The sequence below is a fragment of the Malaclemys terrapin genome, chromosome 7 (genome assembly GCF_027887155.1).
Source record: "Malaclemys terrapin pileata isolate rMalTer1 chromosome 7, rMalTer1.hap1, whole genome shotgun sequence".
In the NCBI taxonomy this organism is placed as follows: domain Eukaryota; kingdom Metazoa; phylum Chordata; order Testudines; family Emydidae; genus Malaclemys; species Malaclemys terrapin.
The window spans coordinates 5892761-5909220 of record NC_071511.1 but is presented as its reverse complement, the minus strand read 5'-3'; the positions used below and the strand labels follow the sequence as shown (position 1 = coordinate 5909220).

The 16460-nt window shown below is 44.4% G+C and overlaps 1 protein-coding gene across 2 annotated transcripts in view; it reads left to right on the top strand.

Moving 5' to 3' along the window:
- The window catches only part of ADAMTS9 (ADAM metallopeptidase with thrombospondin type 1 motif 9), a 143934-nt gene that overhangs the window by 42872 nt on the left and 84602 nt on the right, over positions 1-16460 (top strand). For both annotated transcript variants that reach the window (XM_054034437.1, XM_054034436.1), the window contains exons 12-16: positions 4889-5034; positions 14210-14391; positions 14481-14617; positions 15562-15679; positions 15952-16047. In XM_054034437.1, the coding sequence (XP_053890412.1) occupies positions 4889-5034; positions 14210-14391; positions 14481-14617; positions 15562-15679; positions 15952-16047 (679 nt within the window). The remainder of the gene's footprint in view (positions 1-4888; positions 5035-14209; positions 14392-14480; positions 14618-15561; positions 15680-15951; positions 16048-16460) is intronic.

Genomic DNA, 16460 nt, shown 5'->3' with positions numbered 1-16460 from the left:
ATGATGTGCTATTTATGACCACAAATCCTGAAATTCTGAACATAATCAATAGTGTAATTTCCTGGCAGAGTTCCGTGTCCTTAGCCATCAGGTGTGAAGCTTGTAAGTCATGTCAAGCTCTGTTAATTGCCTATATTCGTAAGTTATTCAGTCTGCTTCACTGGGTCATCAGTGCCAAGCCTGTGTGTGTGGCTGGATACTTCACTGCCGAAGTCAACATTTCTGCAGGAAGTCTCTCCTCTGGGACAGCACTGCCATCTTGATGCCACGTGTCTCTTTACTTTGATGACAACTGCTGACTCTGTGTGCCTCTGAAAACAACTAGGACAGGGCCCCATCCTGCAGTGCTTAAACTCTCGAAATGTCAGTGGCAGTGATGTATGCATCAGATGGCAGGATTGGGCCCTCAATGGAGAAACAGACGTTATAGGACTTTTTAATAAAACAGGCTGTACTGAGGCAGGCCCTTGGTAATCAAGTGTGCAGAGGAAGGCAAACCAAGGGCATGCTGTAGACTAGTGGACAAGCGCATCTTCAAATGAATCCAGCAAATAGACCCCATCCCAAATAGTGAGCAGCTAGCCAAACACACCTAGGACCAACTTGTTTCATTAGCAAGTGGCTGGAGGAAAGAGATCTCTCTTAAGCATGCTGAGAGGCCAGTGTTTATATAGGTTTAGCGTGGTAGCAGCTGGCCCTGGTTTGCATTTCTGAGCCCCCGGTGCCACACTAAACTAGCCCTCTTTGGAAACCTGACTATATTTCTCCAGTTCCACTCCTCATCCTGCACAGTTAGCCAGTGCGTGTGCAATGTTCTTGCTAATGGAGAAAGATTTGGTCACGCGTTTTTGCAGCGCGTGGTGTGGGATGTGTATGTGCAGGTGAGAGAGAAGACACGGAGTCGTTCAGGATGAATAAAACCTGGCCAGGGACAGTAAGCGGGGAAATCTTTTTTCAGACTTTTTCTTGAGATTTTACACAGCTTTTCCATGGAGTTTTGACTGGGTAGTTCTGCAAAAACTGTTGAAACTCCCCACGGATTCTCTGTGGCTGTAGCGATCAGTCACAAATTAACTATGAAATGAACAGAGCCCAGCGTGCCAGAGAAACCAGGGTGCATCAGCAAATTCTGACTCCATTACCATGGAGACCATTCCGTTTCGGTTTCTTTTCGTGCCAGTCCGGCCCCCGCAGTAATCTAGCAATGTTTGTTGACACAGCATTAATTTGATGAATGGTTTGTGATTTGTCTAAATATTTGAGCAGTGCCACTTTAGTTACGGGTGTGTCAGCATTTTCATTGCAAGGCCTATTTTATGATAGGCTTACGACGGCCCGGTTTAAAGGCCGTATCCAACCACCATTGATGTTTAATGGGAGTTGGATTGGGCCCTACATTTTCTTTAGGTTTAACATTGGATTTCCCAGATGGCCGGCACACAGAACAGGGAGGCGAGAATTCCTGGGATCTGTGGGCTTGTGCAAAGAGCTTTCTGTGCCTCGCTTTCCTCATCCACACGCTAACTGGGTTGAGGTGGGATGTTCTAGGTCAGGGGTGGCCAACCTGTGGCTCCAGAGCCCCATGCGGCTCTTCAGAAGTTAATATGCGGCTCCTTGTACAGGCACCGACTCCGTGGGTGGAGCTACAGGTGCCAACTTTCCAATGTGCCAGGGGGTGCTCACTGCTCACCCCTGGCTCTGCCACAGGCCCTGCCCCCACTCCACCTCTTCCCGTCCCCTCCCCTGAGCCTGCCGTGCCCTCACTCCTCCCCGCTGGAGCCTCCTGCATGCCACAAAACAGCTGATCAGGAGGTGCAGGGAGGGAGCGGGAGGCGCTGATCGGTGGGGCTGACGGTGGGCGGGAGGCGCTGGGAGTGGGGGGGAGGGGCTGCTGATGTATTCCTGTGGCTCTTTGGCAATGTATATTGTAAATTCTGGCTCCTTCTCAGGCTCAGGCTGGCCACCCCTTTTCTAGGTGAATTTGCTGGCTGGAGCTAGCCAGGAGGCCAGATTAAACGGCCAACAATAGTCTGAGAAAAGGGAATGGTCACCTTGCTTCCGCAACCTCCTGGGGCTATTTATGGAGATTCATGAGTTACTGTTTGCAAAATATTGGTGTAAACTATTAGTATTTCTGGTATTAAACTCTCAATCCAGGTATGATCATTTTTGTTATACATCTATAGTCTTTATTCCTGCAGAATTATTACCTAACAGCCCTGGTCACGGATTGTGCTAGGCACTGCGCAGACCGCGAACAAACAACAGTGATTTCAACAGGTTTTTGTGTCAGGAAAGTACTCAGATTGTGCCTGAAATGTGATATAAAACTAATCAGCCATTTTTAAAGGGCAAAAAAAATTGCATCAGAGTGACTTTGAAGGTACCGACATTCCTTGCTGCAGAGTGTTTTGCACCCAAGCGTTCATGGAAAACAGGCTCCATCTGTTAGGATGAAACCTCTTGCTGATCCCTTTATAAATGCCCAGAAACACGGACCGTCACTTTCTGAGAAGAATTTTGTGCCAGATCCTTGAGTTTCAAGAAGCTGTCGCGATGTCAGAGGAATAGCCGTACATGTTGCAGTGGCGCTGAAAAGTCGATGGAGGGTGTTTGATTTATTTTTGGCCCCAAAGCAATTAAGCACCATTGATTTCCCACGAATAGAGATTGACTGACTGCTGAACCAGAATCACATTTAACATTATTGCCAATAAAGTGGAATTTTTTTTAAACATTCAAATACTTTAAGCACTCCCAAATAAGAAATGCATCGATCAGGCTATTAGCTTGCAATCCTTCAAACACTTATGAATGTAAATTGTTTTACACAAGTAACTGGGGACTTGTCTACACTTACCAGGGGCTGGACATGTGGCGATCGATGCATCAGCGGTCAATTTAGCAGGTCTAGCGAAGACCTGCTAAATCGACCGCTGATCGCTTTCCGGTCGACTTCTGTCCTCCACCTGAACAAGACATGCAAGGGGAGTCGACGGGAGAGCGTCTCCAGTCGACATCGCATAGCATGGACCCCGCGGTAAGTAGATCTAAGTACGTTGACTTCAGCTATATTATTCACGTAGCTGAAGTTGTGTAACTTAGATCGATCTCCCCCCGTAGTGTAGACAAGGCCTGGGACTACTTGGTTGCGTAAAGGTACTCACGTACATAAGTGTTTTCAGGATCAGGGCCCTATTTCATCCCACTCTTCTTAGATGTTGGAGCCTACGTGATCTGCAGTCGTTATTCAAAAACCCCTTCAGTACTCCAAGGCAACAGGAAGCGCTGCAGACAAACTGGTAGCCTTCGCTTTTGCCTCCTTTCCCATCCCCCCCACTGTAGGCTCTGGAGTGTTGTTTTTAATGTAAAAATAGGATGTCGCAAATAGCCACGTTCATAGATTTTAAGTCCAAAAGGGATCATTATGATCACCTTGTCTCACCCCTTGCATAGCCCGGGCTGTAGAATTTGACCCAGTAGTTTCTGCAGGGGAGCATTTATTGAGCCCAGTACCTTGTGGTTGGATTAGACAGAGAATGTCTTTTGGAAAGACATCCCGTCTCCAATGAACAACACCAATTGTATGAGGAATGTCTCACTTCCCTGGGCGAGTTATGTCAGTGGTTAATTACCCTCCATGTTAAAAAGCACAATAGGGTCCTGGTCACCAAGTAGGGCTTCTAGCGGCTATGGCGACGCAAAATTCACTAGGGGTGAAATCCTGGCCCCCTTGAAGTGTCACCATGGAATTCAGTGGATTTGACCCTATGTTTCTCAGGCCCTGGCCACACTAGAGAGGGTTTGCCATGCCCCTATATCTCTACCAGCAAACCCTCCTAACCTACGGCAAACCTACAGCTTAGACCAGCAAAAGACATGCTTTTGCCAGGATCGCTTATACCAGTTCCCTGGACAAAATAAGCTGCTCCCACAAACGGCTTTTTTTGCCAGTATAACTGCATCTGCTCTAGGGCTTTTGCTGGCACAGCTGTGTGGGTTGGGGGGAGTGATTTTGTTTTTCACACTCGGACCTGACGTCGCTGTGCCAACGAAACTTTTACGTGGAAATAGGCCTGGGGGGGAAGTAAAGTGATGAGGAAAAAGTATTCTGGGGGTGGAGAAACCCCACTTGTTTTTATTTGCCGTTTTTATTGCCCTACTTTTCTTATGTTTCCCTTACCTTTTATTCTGGCAGTTTCTACAGTTCAGGAGATTTTTCTTTCTTTATATTCCTGATCATCTGTCTCTTTTTACTGATGCATTGTGGCTCTCAGCCTGTAGCCAGAAAATCAGATAAGTAGCTTTTTTTCAAAAGTCGTCACTACGAGTGTTGCTTTACAGTTCAGGAGCAGTAAACGGGGTATTTTTTGGCTGGTGTAACTGTTATCGTTTCTCTATAAATCACTCTTCTGGCCTCTGCAATCTGTCTGGTCTTCACCTTTTAAGGATGCAAAAGTTTTGAACCTGCTGCTTCACCCTAATCTCATGCAGAGCAGTATAATGCTACGTGACCCGCTCTTATTGTTACTGAGGTCAGAAAAGCACGTAAGCACGTGCCTGAAGCGAAAGCTAAGCATGTAGTGGTTTCTGGAGTTGGGACATGTGAGTTTCATCCTTGATTTCGGTGAAGGCAGGATCAGACACCGGGATTTTAAGCGCTCTAGCATTTAAAAATGTTTTCCCTAGTTTTTGAGCCAGTGCGATGAACAGTAAATTAAGGCTGATTTTGTAAAATGTTCCTTTCCTTGTGAATGTAGTTGTTGAGAAAAGGCAGACAAAGGAACATGGGCTGAAAACCGAGGGGAAATTTTGATTGCTATCCTCTACAACGTCAATATTCTGTAACGGAAAAGAATGGTTCTGTGTTGCTCTCTTTCGCATACAGCACTGCAAGTATGGCGTGTGTGTCCCCAAGGAGCGAGAGGCGCCGGTAACAGATGGAGCGTGGGGATCGTGGAGTCCCTTTGGAAGCTGTTCAAGAACCTGTGGTGGTGGCATAAAAACCGCCGTTCGAGAATGCAACAGGCCTGAGTGAGTACAATAGCACTGAAAAACCTGCTGGTATTCTTGATAAACAAATGGCTCGAGCGGTGACATTGGATTGGGGGCCCAAACTGACCAAAATATTGACTGGGCCACCCAGAGCTAAATATTTGAAGAGAGATGGAGGGCTGCTCAAAAGCATTGGCCTGACTCTGCTCCAAATGACCTTGGAACTCAGAGTTTTAAGATACCAACCAAATGTCCACCTAGCGCTGCTGTATGAATCAAGTTCCTTCCACAAACACTTCATTAAGCCCCTTTATGCTTTTACACGTAAGCTGGCACAGACTACACAAGCTCTATGGAAATCTGTAGCCTGTTTTAAAAAATAATAATAATAATAAAAAAGCATTTAAAGATGTTTATCGTAAACATGTCAAGCAAACTCACGTGCCTTTTGAAATCATAGGGAATGTTGCCATTGACTTCAATAGGATCAATACGTGACCTGTAGAATGTTAGCAGCTGGTTTGAAAACAATCCGTTTAACGCAGTGACTGGGCTGGTTTTTGCCTTACTCAGTCACTGTGAGTGTTGAGGAGAGGAAGGGTTCATTTGGGGTGGGCAGAGGTGACTGAGGGCAGGAGAGAGTGTTCTGCTGAGTTGGCTGAAAACAGGACTTTAAAAAGGCAAAGTAAGAATTGAGTGAGCACTTGAAGGCAGGAATCATTCCACTTTCTTGCCGGTCATGTCAGAAAGGTTATTGCCAAGGAAATTGGCATTAGCAGTGGATCCGTGTCAGTTTCTGCATTACTCCGCAAAACCTGCTCTCCGCTCTTTGAAGTCTGTGGTAGATGAGTGTTAATTGAGGAAGGGAGGTTTAGACCAGGGACACTGGCATTAGAGTGATACATGGAGATGGCTCCGTTTGCGTGAGCAAATGTCACCGTAAAGGAAAGGCTGAGAGCAAAGGAATTGGACGTCGACAAGTTCGTTAAAATAACGCTGAGCATAATGCCAGAAACACAAGCATCAGAGCGTTCTCACTTCAGACAGCCTCCACCAGTTTTGCAGCAACTGAGCAATGCAGAAACTGGCTGGTTCTTCACAGATCAAATATAATTCCATGTGTGTAAAGGATCACACAAAGTAGTCCTCCAGCCAAACACTCAGACATTCCTGGGGAAATACATTCCTGGTGGTATGGAGCGTTAGGCAGCTGGATGAATAGAGTCTCTGGTAAGAAGTCTCCTGGATCCCATCAGTGCTACCTCCTTCTGGAATTCAGAAGGTCCATTGTGTGTATTTGTATTTCCTGAGAAACGTTGTAGGCTGGCATTTCCAAAAGCACCTAAGTGAGTTAGGCGACAACGCCCATTGAAAATCTGGGTGCTTAACAACCTAATGCACTTTTGAAAACCCCACCTGGAGTGCGGTCAATTGTGCTTATTTTCCTTGATTTCTTTCAAGAGCATTATAACTGGCATTGTCCTCCCTTTGAACCCACCAGGAAGTCTCCACAGAGTTGGGCTTTTTTTGTCTTAGGCTGGCCCACATAGGTTTTACGGTGACTTTGTTTTGCCATTTAAATGTGATGATATGATGTGGGCTGCAAGGACCTACGTTCTCCTCATGAGATTTTGGTGATGTGCAAGTGAGTGAGACAAGTGAATAAAGTTAGAAAGAACAAACCTCTGCATATTCTCTTCCCCCCACCCTTTTCAAAATGTTCTTTTCTAAAATATCAACTAGTACTAATCTAGCTGAAAAGCAGTTTTATTCCTAAATGTTTTGACTCTGTTATGACCCCTTATGAAAACAACAACAAACAACCCCAGTTTCTGAAGTCTGATCCAAATGACTTTTTATTTGCCCTTGTATATTAAAAAAAGACTTTACATTTTTAAGCAGCGTTTTTTTATATGAGCATGCAAGTTGGCACCTTGTGTGCCAATGAAACGGTCTATTAGACTGACGGAGTGAAGATCCTCTCCAATCCAACGTTTAAAATGGAAAAAGCCCACGAACTCTTAGCTGGAGTACTGCTACTGCCTCTGTCTATAATATGTTTTGACACCTACATGGTTGAGCACTTTGTAGAACAGTAGGAAGCGGTAAGCCTACGACAGGCAAGCAGACCGTGGTTTGACATGCACTCAGAGGAATGGATTAGCTGACCAGACCAGACCCTTCACCTGGGAAATCCAAACTGGATGGTAAAGCTAAAGCCAACTGCTGCAGCATATCACAGACAGTATCTGCATTGCTGACGCATTGTGTCAAAGAAAGGCACAGTTGTAGGAACAGCAGAAGAAAACATAGCTCTTAGATCATCAGCACAGGGAGCCCCATTTGCAGGAAAGGCTGTTTGGATGTTCGCGTCATCCTTGTCTGTGGTTCTAGTCAGATCCGCATTTCTGGTATGTCACAAGAGTGGCAACGTGTGTTGAAAACTGGCTGAGTTTGACATGCAAGCATATCTACAAATAAATGTTTCGAACCGCTTAACTGCCGAGCTGATGGCAATACAGTTAGCTGGTAAGAGAGCTACAGATTAAAATACTTCTGAGCCTTTCCCCGTTGAAATATGTTCCGTCCTTTTTCGGAAAAGGGGTGGTCAGATCTGTCACAGCCGGGTTTTAAAATGTGGCCTCTGTTGGTGTGCGTGCCATCTCCTCCCAAATGTCTGGGCGGTCTCACTTGAGTACAAAAGCTCCACTTCACACACCTGCACAAACCCCATCATTTGCCTGCACAAGTGATTGGGCACACAGAGTTTTGGGCGTTGAACTGCATCCAGGTGGAGACCGAGTTCATACCCAATGGGAAGACCCGGCCCTCGTGGGATGCATGGAAAATGGAAGTCTAGCCCTAGAGTGAAATATTTGGTCAGGAAGATGGTGTGCGGGCAACACTTGACTTGAAACATGCAACACTAAAACGATCAATCCCGTTAGAACAAAACATTGTGGGTGTTTCTGTATATTGCCTCTGTTTGTGTGCCCCTCCGCAAATGCAACGACCTGGATGCATAGAATAGAATTTGCATGCTCAGAACCCCTTTTGTGTATGCACCATCAAGTGTTCCACTTGTAAATGATGTCACTTGTGCCCACAACATAAGTGCACATGCATAAGTGGACTTTGTATAATAACTCGGGACAGTGGGGTTGTGTCCAGCTCTCCTGAAGCAGAACACAATCACTCTGATGCCTTGAGAAGTACGTGTGAAAAATAATAAAGCTTAATATTTACATAGGGTGCATTATATAGTCAAAACAAGTCAATGTGGAAGCACGGATGAGAACCCAGGTCTGTCTCCTAGTTTGATTTGATAGGCCACATACTGAAATGGAAGGATCTTTGAATTTCTAGCAGGGATTTAGCTGTGCGTGGGTGTGAGTGTGTGGCGCAAGGTGGGAAGGGGGATATTTGCTAGACTGGAGAAACAGTCCACAACAGAAGTTACCTGCTAGTACAGATGCTTCAGAAATGGCAGGGTTATGCATAGAATGAGCAGGTTTGTATGCATGAATTACTTCATTTCCCATCATTTGCCACTTGATGGCTGTCCATAAAAAGTATTTGACCATGCTGGTTGAGAATGGCTAATGCGCCAGTATTTCTTCATGACACTAAAAATATCACGTTATTGGTGAAAATCAGTGTCTGGAAATATTTTATATGAAGCTGATTTCTTGGTCAGGGTCAGGGTCAGCCATCTCAGTTTTACCAGGCTCTGTGAAAGTTTTTCAAGTGTGTCTCAAAAATTATCAAAGTGGTTTGGGGCTAGTTTGCGGGGGGGGAAATCAATGTAAGTGTGTTTAAGCCTCAAATACTAGCAGAAGGGGAAATTAATAGCAAAGTTACGAAGCTGACAGCCAGATCATGGCAAGTTTTAGCATTCTTTGTTTTATGGTAGGTTCTTGTATGCAGTATATTATCTCTAATCTCAAATATCATGTCTGGAAAATGTAATTGCATAGAGGTCTAATTGTACGGGGGCGGGTGTTGAAGTGGTTAGTATTATATATGACAAGAATCCTGCATGTTCTTGTTTACTACCTTAATATGAAAAATACATCTTCTGTTAATGATATCTGTTTATAATGGGAGCATTCTGCTTTAAAGTGTCATAGTTGCAATGTATTTCTCTCTTTAAAATATAAGCCTGTAGAGGTTTGCATAATTTAAGGCCATCATGAAATTGTAGTACTGCTTTTTGCAATGTAAATGGAAAATATTTTCAAACTGAAACTAATTCTTGTGTCATAAGAATCCTGTGAAACCTACAATGGATTATTTTTGGTTTAAGAAGATCTGTAATGTTCACCTAAGAATGAAAATTCTCGGCGCTAATAATGAAACTGTTGTTCTGATCTATGTTCTCATGCAAGCACTCAACCTCAAGTGTTACTGTTTGAAAGTTGGAAGCGAATTAGATATGCTGCTGGGTTTACTGCAGGTCCGCACAAAAACATTGATATTTGGTATGCATGTAAAATCATGACGGTTCAAGCTGAAATTCCTGACAATTATTTTAAATTCAAATATTTTTGACTAAAAATGACCTCAAAAATTTTTAATTCCGAAAATGTTGACCTGTTCTAGTTCAAATTCATGTTCCCAGATGACATTCAGTGGAGTTGCCTGGGTTTGTGTTGGAGTTTGTTGTAGCGTGTTGGATTGCTCAGATGACCAAATGCCTCTTGTGCATGGTGGGTACGTGTTTACAATAACTAGAGCTCCGCTTTTACTTCCTGGTGTAAGATCAATATGTCCAATCCTATATGGGTCTAAATTGTGGTAACTCCATTGATGTCATTAGTAGAGCATCTGTCCCAGTTCTGAGTGCCTCCTATTTCTCTTTCCAAAGAATTCTGCTGTAAAATGGTTAATATGGCCCTGTCTAGCTACTTGCATTGAGGGCTAGGTTCTCACTTAGACTTTATGCCTGCATAAGTGAGTAAGGGACTCCTCCTGAGGCATCTACATGGGAGTACGCGCGACTGCTCATCTGCTCACTTCCTACCCGGAGCAGGGATACAGAACTGTTGGACCCATAATTAGTTGAGCCAGCGTGGGAGTGGGAAGAGAGAAAATGTCACTGATGCTCGTAGCCAGCAGTAGATTACAACTCCTTGGAAACAGGGCAGAGAAGCAGCGGCGGCTCCAGGCACCAGCGCTCCAAGCGCGTGCCTGGGGCGGCAAACCGTGGGGGGCGCCAGGGTAGGGAATGGAGTATCTGATATGTGTGATATGCTGATCAATATTGTCTCATTGTTCCCTTATACTTCCTGTCAGCCTGTCTATAGCCATGTGTTTGTTGTCTCTTGTCTAATCCTTAGATTGGGGTGGGCATTGTCTTTGTTCTTCTGTGTATCTACAGCACCAAGCACAGTAGAGTCCTGGTCCATGCCTTGGACTCCTAGGCACTCCAGTAATACAAATAAATAATAATAATGCTCTGTTATTGACTCATCTTAAAAGGGAGCGTGAAAGTGAGTAATAAGTAGTAGCGAGGCAGTGTTGACTGGGAGGCATTGGATTTGGAGGCAGGCGACCTGGTTTCCATTTCTGCTCTGCCAGTGACCTGCTAAGAAAGGGCATTTGCCTTTCTGTGCCTCAGTTTCCCTCTCTGTATAATAGATATTACTGGGGCTGCCTCCACTGATGAAGTATTTTGAGATCTGCAGAAGGAAAACACTATATGTGATCTAAATATTATTGCTATAAATGCGGGAAGATGTATTTTTGGTGGTAGGCTGTGTGTTGTCATGCTAGTCATTGAAGATCTTCTGACATTTGCACAATTTATTTTTGTTTCACTTTCTTGTATTGTGGCTCATTAGGGAAATCGCAGAATGTATTTGAATTTGGAAAGTTTCCCTTGCAATTTGTCTTGTTCATAGGCCTACTGACTGGGAAGCAGATCTACTGTCGTTTTAGGGGGAGGGTTTTTTTGAGGCATAAATGGAAGTTTGACTGTAAACTGGAGGTTGGTGCCTAGCTCCCATTTTTAGTTTTACAAATCTTCCCCTGAGATTGTGTCACACTGCCCTCTGCAGGAGAGAACATTTCAGCCCCATCCACCATTTATCTATGTGGAATGTTCTTGCCCTCTTATGGGCTGGCCTAAAAAGAGTGTATTAAATGCAAAGAGTTGAGTTAATGGAGAGTGGTGATTGATATTTTCCATGCCCAAAAGTGATGAGGAAAGTTAACTCTGTGTGCGCATGTACTGTTCCGCATCACTTTTGGCTTATGGATACTATTTTTCATGAGTCACCTAAACTGGCTCCTCCCAGATTTAATTTAAAGTATCGTATCATTCCTTCAGTAACACCAGGAAATTAAGGAGAGCTGCAGTTACATTTGATTGTGTTCTCAACCAAATAAACCCACACTGGAATGTGTGATCTGGCAGTTCTACTCTTAAATCTAATTTTTCACCTTTTGGAGCTTTTAATTTTAAATGGCAGCTGTAGACGGTGGCTAGAACAAACGGCAGGCGGATTAGCCACTGGACCAACAGGGCCCGTGTCCGGGGGCCCTGAAAAATGGGCACCCCCGCAGCTGACCTGCTCTACCCGTGGCACTCCTGGCGAGGAGCAGGATCCGGGCACAGGGGCTTGTCCAGCTCCACCCACCCAGCACTACTGCCAGGGAGCAGGGGAAGTCCCCGAGCCCCGACCTTGCTCCCTGATAGGAGTGTGGGAGGAGGCAGAGGGGGGACTGCAGGCAGAAGGAGTGGGGAGGGGCCCCCACTTGCTCTGGCCCAGGGCCCCACAAAAGCATCATCTGCCAATGGGCTCTTTCCAGTGTCACGTTACTTTGTTGTTTATTTGTATCATCCTCGTGCCCAGGAGTCCCACACATGCACCAAGACCCCATATTGTGCAAACACAGAGCAAGAAGGTCCCTGCCCCAAAGAGCTTCCAGTTTTAAATGTAAGACAAGTGACAACAAGTGGGTAGAACGGACAGACGGGGAGCACAAGGAGATGGCAAGAAATACTGGTCAGCATTGTTCTGGTTAAAAGATTGTAATTGGTTAAAACTGGATCAGTAACGGGTTAAAAGATAGGAAACAAAGGGTAGGAATAAATGGTCAGTTTTCAGAATGGAGAGAGGTAAATACAGGAACTCCTCACTTAACATTGTAGTTATGTTCCTGAAAAATGCGACTTTAAGCAAAACGACATTAAGCGAATCCAATTTCCTCATAAGAATTAATGTAAATGAGGGGGTTAGGTTCCAGGAACATTGTTTTCATTACACAAAAGATTAAAAAATGATTTTTTTTTCCCATCAGCAAAGTCAAAATGACAGCTGCTCACCTGGAAGGCTCTTGTCAATTTCACTTTCTGCCATTGAAATTGACAAGAGGAGCCTAGACTTTCACCTGTGTGAAGAAGCTGTTACTTGGCTGTGCAAGGTAAACGTTGTGGTTGGTGTTTTAGTTTCTCGCTATCAGAATCAATTAGGGCTCCTAGGCTCTCCAGTAATTCAAACAGTAGTTGTCACAGCAAGGTGCTCTGGGCCATCTATGGTTCAAGTTCCTACGGTGATGAGGTCCTTGTATGTCTCTCTAGGGATCGTCCCATCTTTATTTGTAGATTCTCAGAACATAACATTTAAAATGACTGCAGCCGAGGGGGAATTCATTCCTCCTGGGAATCTCTTTCTCTCTGCCCACTCTCCCCAGCATAATCTGTGCTCCTCAGAAGAGGGTGGAGTCTGCCATGCTAATGAGGTGATTCCCTTAAAGATATATACACACACTGATTCATTAGCTAGTCTGCTTGCGGTAGCGTGCTAAAAATAGCAGTATGGCCGTGACTGCATGGGTGGTGGCTTGGGCTAGGTGCCCAAGTACAATCTCTCCTGACCCCCTGAGCTGCCACCCATGAAGTCTTCTGCCAAGCACCCTCTCAACTGCTGTATAGAAACAAACTGACCCTGGACTTTGCTTGGTTGTTTTTTTGGGTCTTTGAGGATTGTTAAGCATCTCACCCTGACTCCCTCGCCTATGGAGGTTTTTGTGCCTCTGCCGTTCCCAGGTTTCATTTGTAACCAGAAGTAGGTGAATGGAAATCTCACCAGAGAGCATTGTTTCACTAGATTTTCAGTCCGAAGTAGTTCTGAACTTGTTTGAGGTTTCCCCTTTGCAGCTCCATAGTCAGGCCTGCATTCAGCCCACTTTGAGCTGTGCCCTATTGTGTATCCGGATCTATCTGCCTTTCAGGTATCCCACTAGCCTGCTGAGAAGTGGCAAATTCTCAGGGCTTTGTTGTGAGGAGCTGAAGGGTGCAGCTCACTCTACCTCACTCCTCCTTCCCCCGCCCACATCTTTATTTTCCCTTGTCTTTGTTCTTATTTCTTAACCCCTTCCACTTACTGCTGGCAGTATTTAGCTGTATTTGAGATCGTTTTTAAAGAAATGCAAGAACAAAATATAGGCTCTTCATCAGTAACAGAAGAAGTGTTGTAAATAATAAATGTCTTGAACTAGTTAGAGGAATGTGATTGTGGGACCGGTGGCTGGTAGCATAGAACTTCATCCAAGGCTCACTGAAGTCAGTGGAAAAACTCCCATTTGCATCAGTGGGCTTTGAATCAGGCCCATCATGCGCAAGTATCATAGTGATCCAAAGAAGTTTAAGCTTCTTCCCCTACCCCTGTGTGTGCAGAACAGCTGTCGTTGTGTAATAAGGTGGAGGGTGGCAGCAGAGACCAAAGTCATCTTCCCTTTTGGAAGGCTGGGGAAAGCTTGTGGAAGGCTGCAGGCTCTGGTTGCTGTGTTATGGAATCTCTGAATAAAAGAACAACGTAACTGTTAAATACAAGCGCTCCACATCATAATAAGAACACCGCCACCTGTTACCAGGCCTGGGGTTCAAACCCAGGAAGAGTAACATACGTGCAATCCAGGCAGCATACCCTGTCCCTGGGAAAGGAAAATGGGTACCACTCTAACCACTTTCTTGGTTGCTGCAGGAAGGACCTTGATGGGTTTCATAGCCTCTAGTCTCATTTGGAAGAGCATCTTTCATGAGATGGGAGAGTGACGTTGAGAGGCTCGGAGGATGAAAAGTACCAAAAGTTGATATATTAGAGGGAGAGAGGTTGAACTCAAATAGAGGCTCAGTTGATACGTTGCATCTTAGGCTTGTGGTTCATCATTGCATCTTAGAACTAAAGTGATTTTTTTTTTTCGCCAGGCCCAAGAATGGTGGGAAATATTGCGTGGGTCGTCGAATGAAATTTAAATCCTGCAACACTGAGCCATGCTCTAAACTAAAGAAAGACTTCCGAGATGAGCAGTGCGCTGACTTTGATGGGAAGCATTTTAACATTAACGGTCTACCTCCTAATGTGCGTTGGGTTCCTAAATACAGTGGAAGTGAGTATGTCAGGAAATGAACGTCCGCCTCTTTGCAATGGCTGCATAAGGGAATAGAATTAAAATAACGTGACCTTCTGCTTTTCCAGTTTTAATGAAAGATCGGTGCAAGTTGTTCTGTAGGGTAGCAGGAAACACAGCCTACTATCAGCTCAGGGACCGAGTTGTTGATGGCACCCCTTGTGGCCCAGACACAAATGACATCTGTGTGCAAGGACTTTGTCGGGTAAATATTTCCTTCTGCCTTTTAACTAGGTTGTTTTCTTGTTTTTATTGAAAAGATCAGTTCTCGATCCCACTTCCACATTCTGGCCTTCACGGGTACTAGTGTGGTTTCTTCCCGAGGCAAATCAAAGAAGCCCTGCTCTCGTGGTCATGTGTCTTGTGATTGGAAAATCCAGCTCTAGTTGTGTGCCTGGAGCCCTCTGAAAATTCCAGAGACCTCAGCAACTACTTTGGCACCTTAATAAGTGACCAGATTTTCAAAAGAGCTCAACGCTGAGCTCTTTGAAAATCTGTCCATAAGTGTTGCAGTTTCTGGGTGCTGAGCACTCTTGAAATCTCAGCCCAATTTTGAGTAGGGAGGACATGAAAAATCTAGCCCTGGGCTCTTTTGAAAGTCTGACCATGCTGGAATTTATTTCCCCTCTTCACAATTATTTTAATGCTCTTCTCCTCCATCTGAGAACAACCTATTCCAGAGTGACTCCCCAAACTGGGGTTCCCTTGTACACACACCAGTCTCTAAACTGGATAACATTGCCATCTTTTTCTTCTTCGACCAGTGGCACAGTTGCAGGCACAAGTACACAAATCCCTTGATGTTAAGCCTTGTTTGGGAGTGAGGGGCACCAGCATCCACTGCTACCCACTGTTAATAATAGTGAAGTAGGATACAATAAACTGACTGTTATGGAAAGAAATTCCAATTTGTCGTAATGTCCGCGTTTGATTATAACAAGTCCTTGCTTTTTGGAGTCCCTCTGCTTAAAAACAGCATCAGTGTAAGATGGTTACACTGTAAATTAACTAAACATGTGGAAAAGGGGGGGGGAATAGTTTGGCGGTGGTCTTTGTACACAGATGATTAGTATGATTTAATTAGGAGATTTGTAAGTTCTGTCTTATTTAATATTTGTTCAGTCTAGTTTTTAACTTTTTCTCTTAAAGCAAGCTGGCTGTGATCATGTGCTAAATTCCAAGGCAAGAAGAGACAAATGTGGTGTTTGTGGTGGTGATAATTCTTCATGCAAAACCGTTGCAGGCACATTTAATACAGTGCATTATGGTAAGACTCTGTCACCAGAAAACTTTATAGAGAAAAATGCAAACCTATAAAAGCATTAACTACCTACAGTCTACGAAAACGCTCATGTAAGCTGTAAAATCCCTCTGGCTGTGGTATATTCTGTTCTGTAGCTATTTCTGCTACCCTGACAGGAAAAATTTGGTTTGTGTAATGCCTGATCATTTAAAATCTTTAAAGATTTTTCCCTCCTCCCATAAAAAAATAAATGGAATGGCTGAGGAATAGTCTTGACCTTCTGCTCAATCTTTTAGGCTATAACACCGTGGTACGCATACCCGCTGGTGCTACAAATATTGATGTGCGGCAGCACAGTTACTCAGGGAAACCAGAAGATGATAACTACCTTGGTAAGTTTAATGCCCATTAGAATGTAGAGACACATGCTAGTTATACGGCCCTTTCTCAGGTAAGGAATATTTAGATTTCACTGTCAAGAATATGTACAGTATATCTTCCATATGGACTAGCCTTAATTTTGCTTCATCTATCTATATAAGGTCTTCATTGCTGTAGTACATGAGAAGCTAACAAATTTTAATTATTTTATCTTTACAATGCCCCTGTGAGATCAGGAAGTAGTAGTAGTCCCATTCCACAGGTAGGAAGTAAGGGAGATTAAGTAATTCGCCCAAGGTCACTCGGGAAGTCTGTGACACAGCTGGGAACTGAGCTCTGATTTCTGGAGTCCCAGAGCAGGTACACAGATCCCTTCATAAGCTACATTTGCTGGAGTATAAAGACAGAGACATTTACAAGGTTT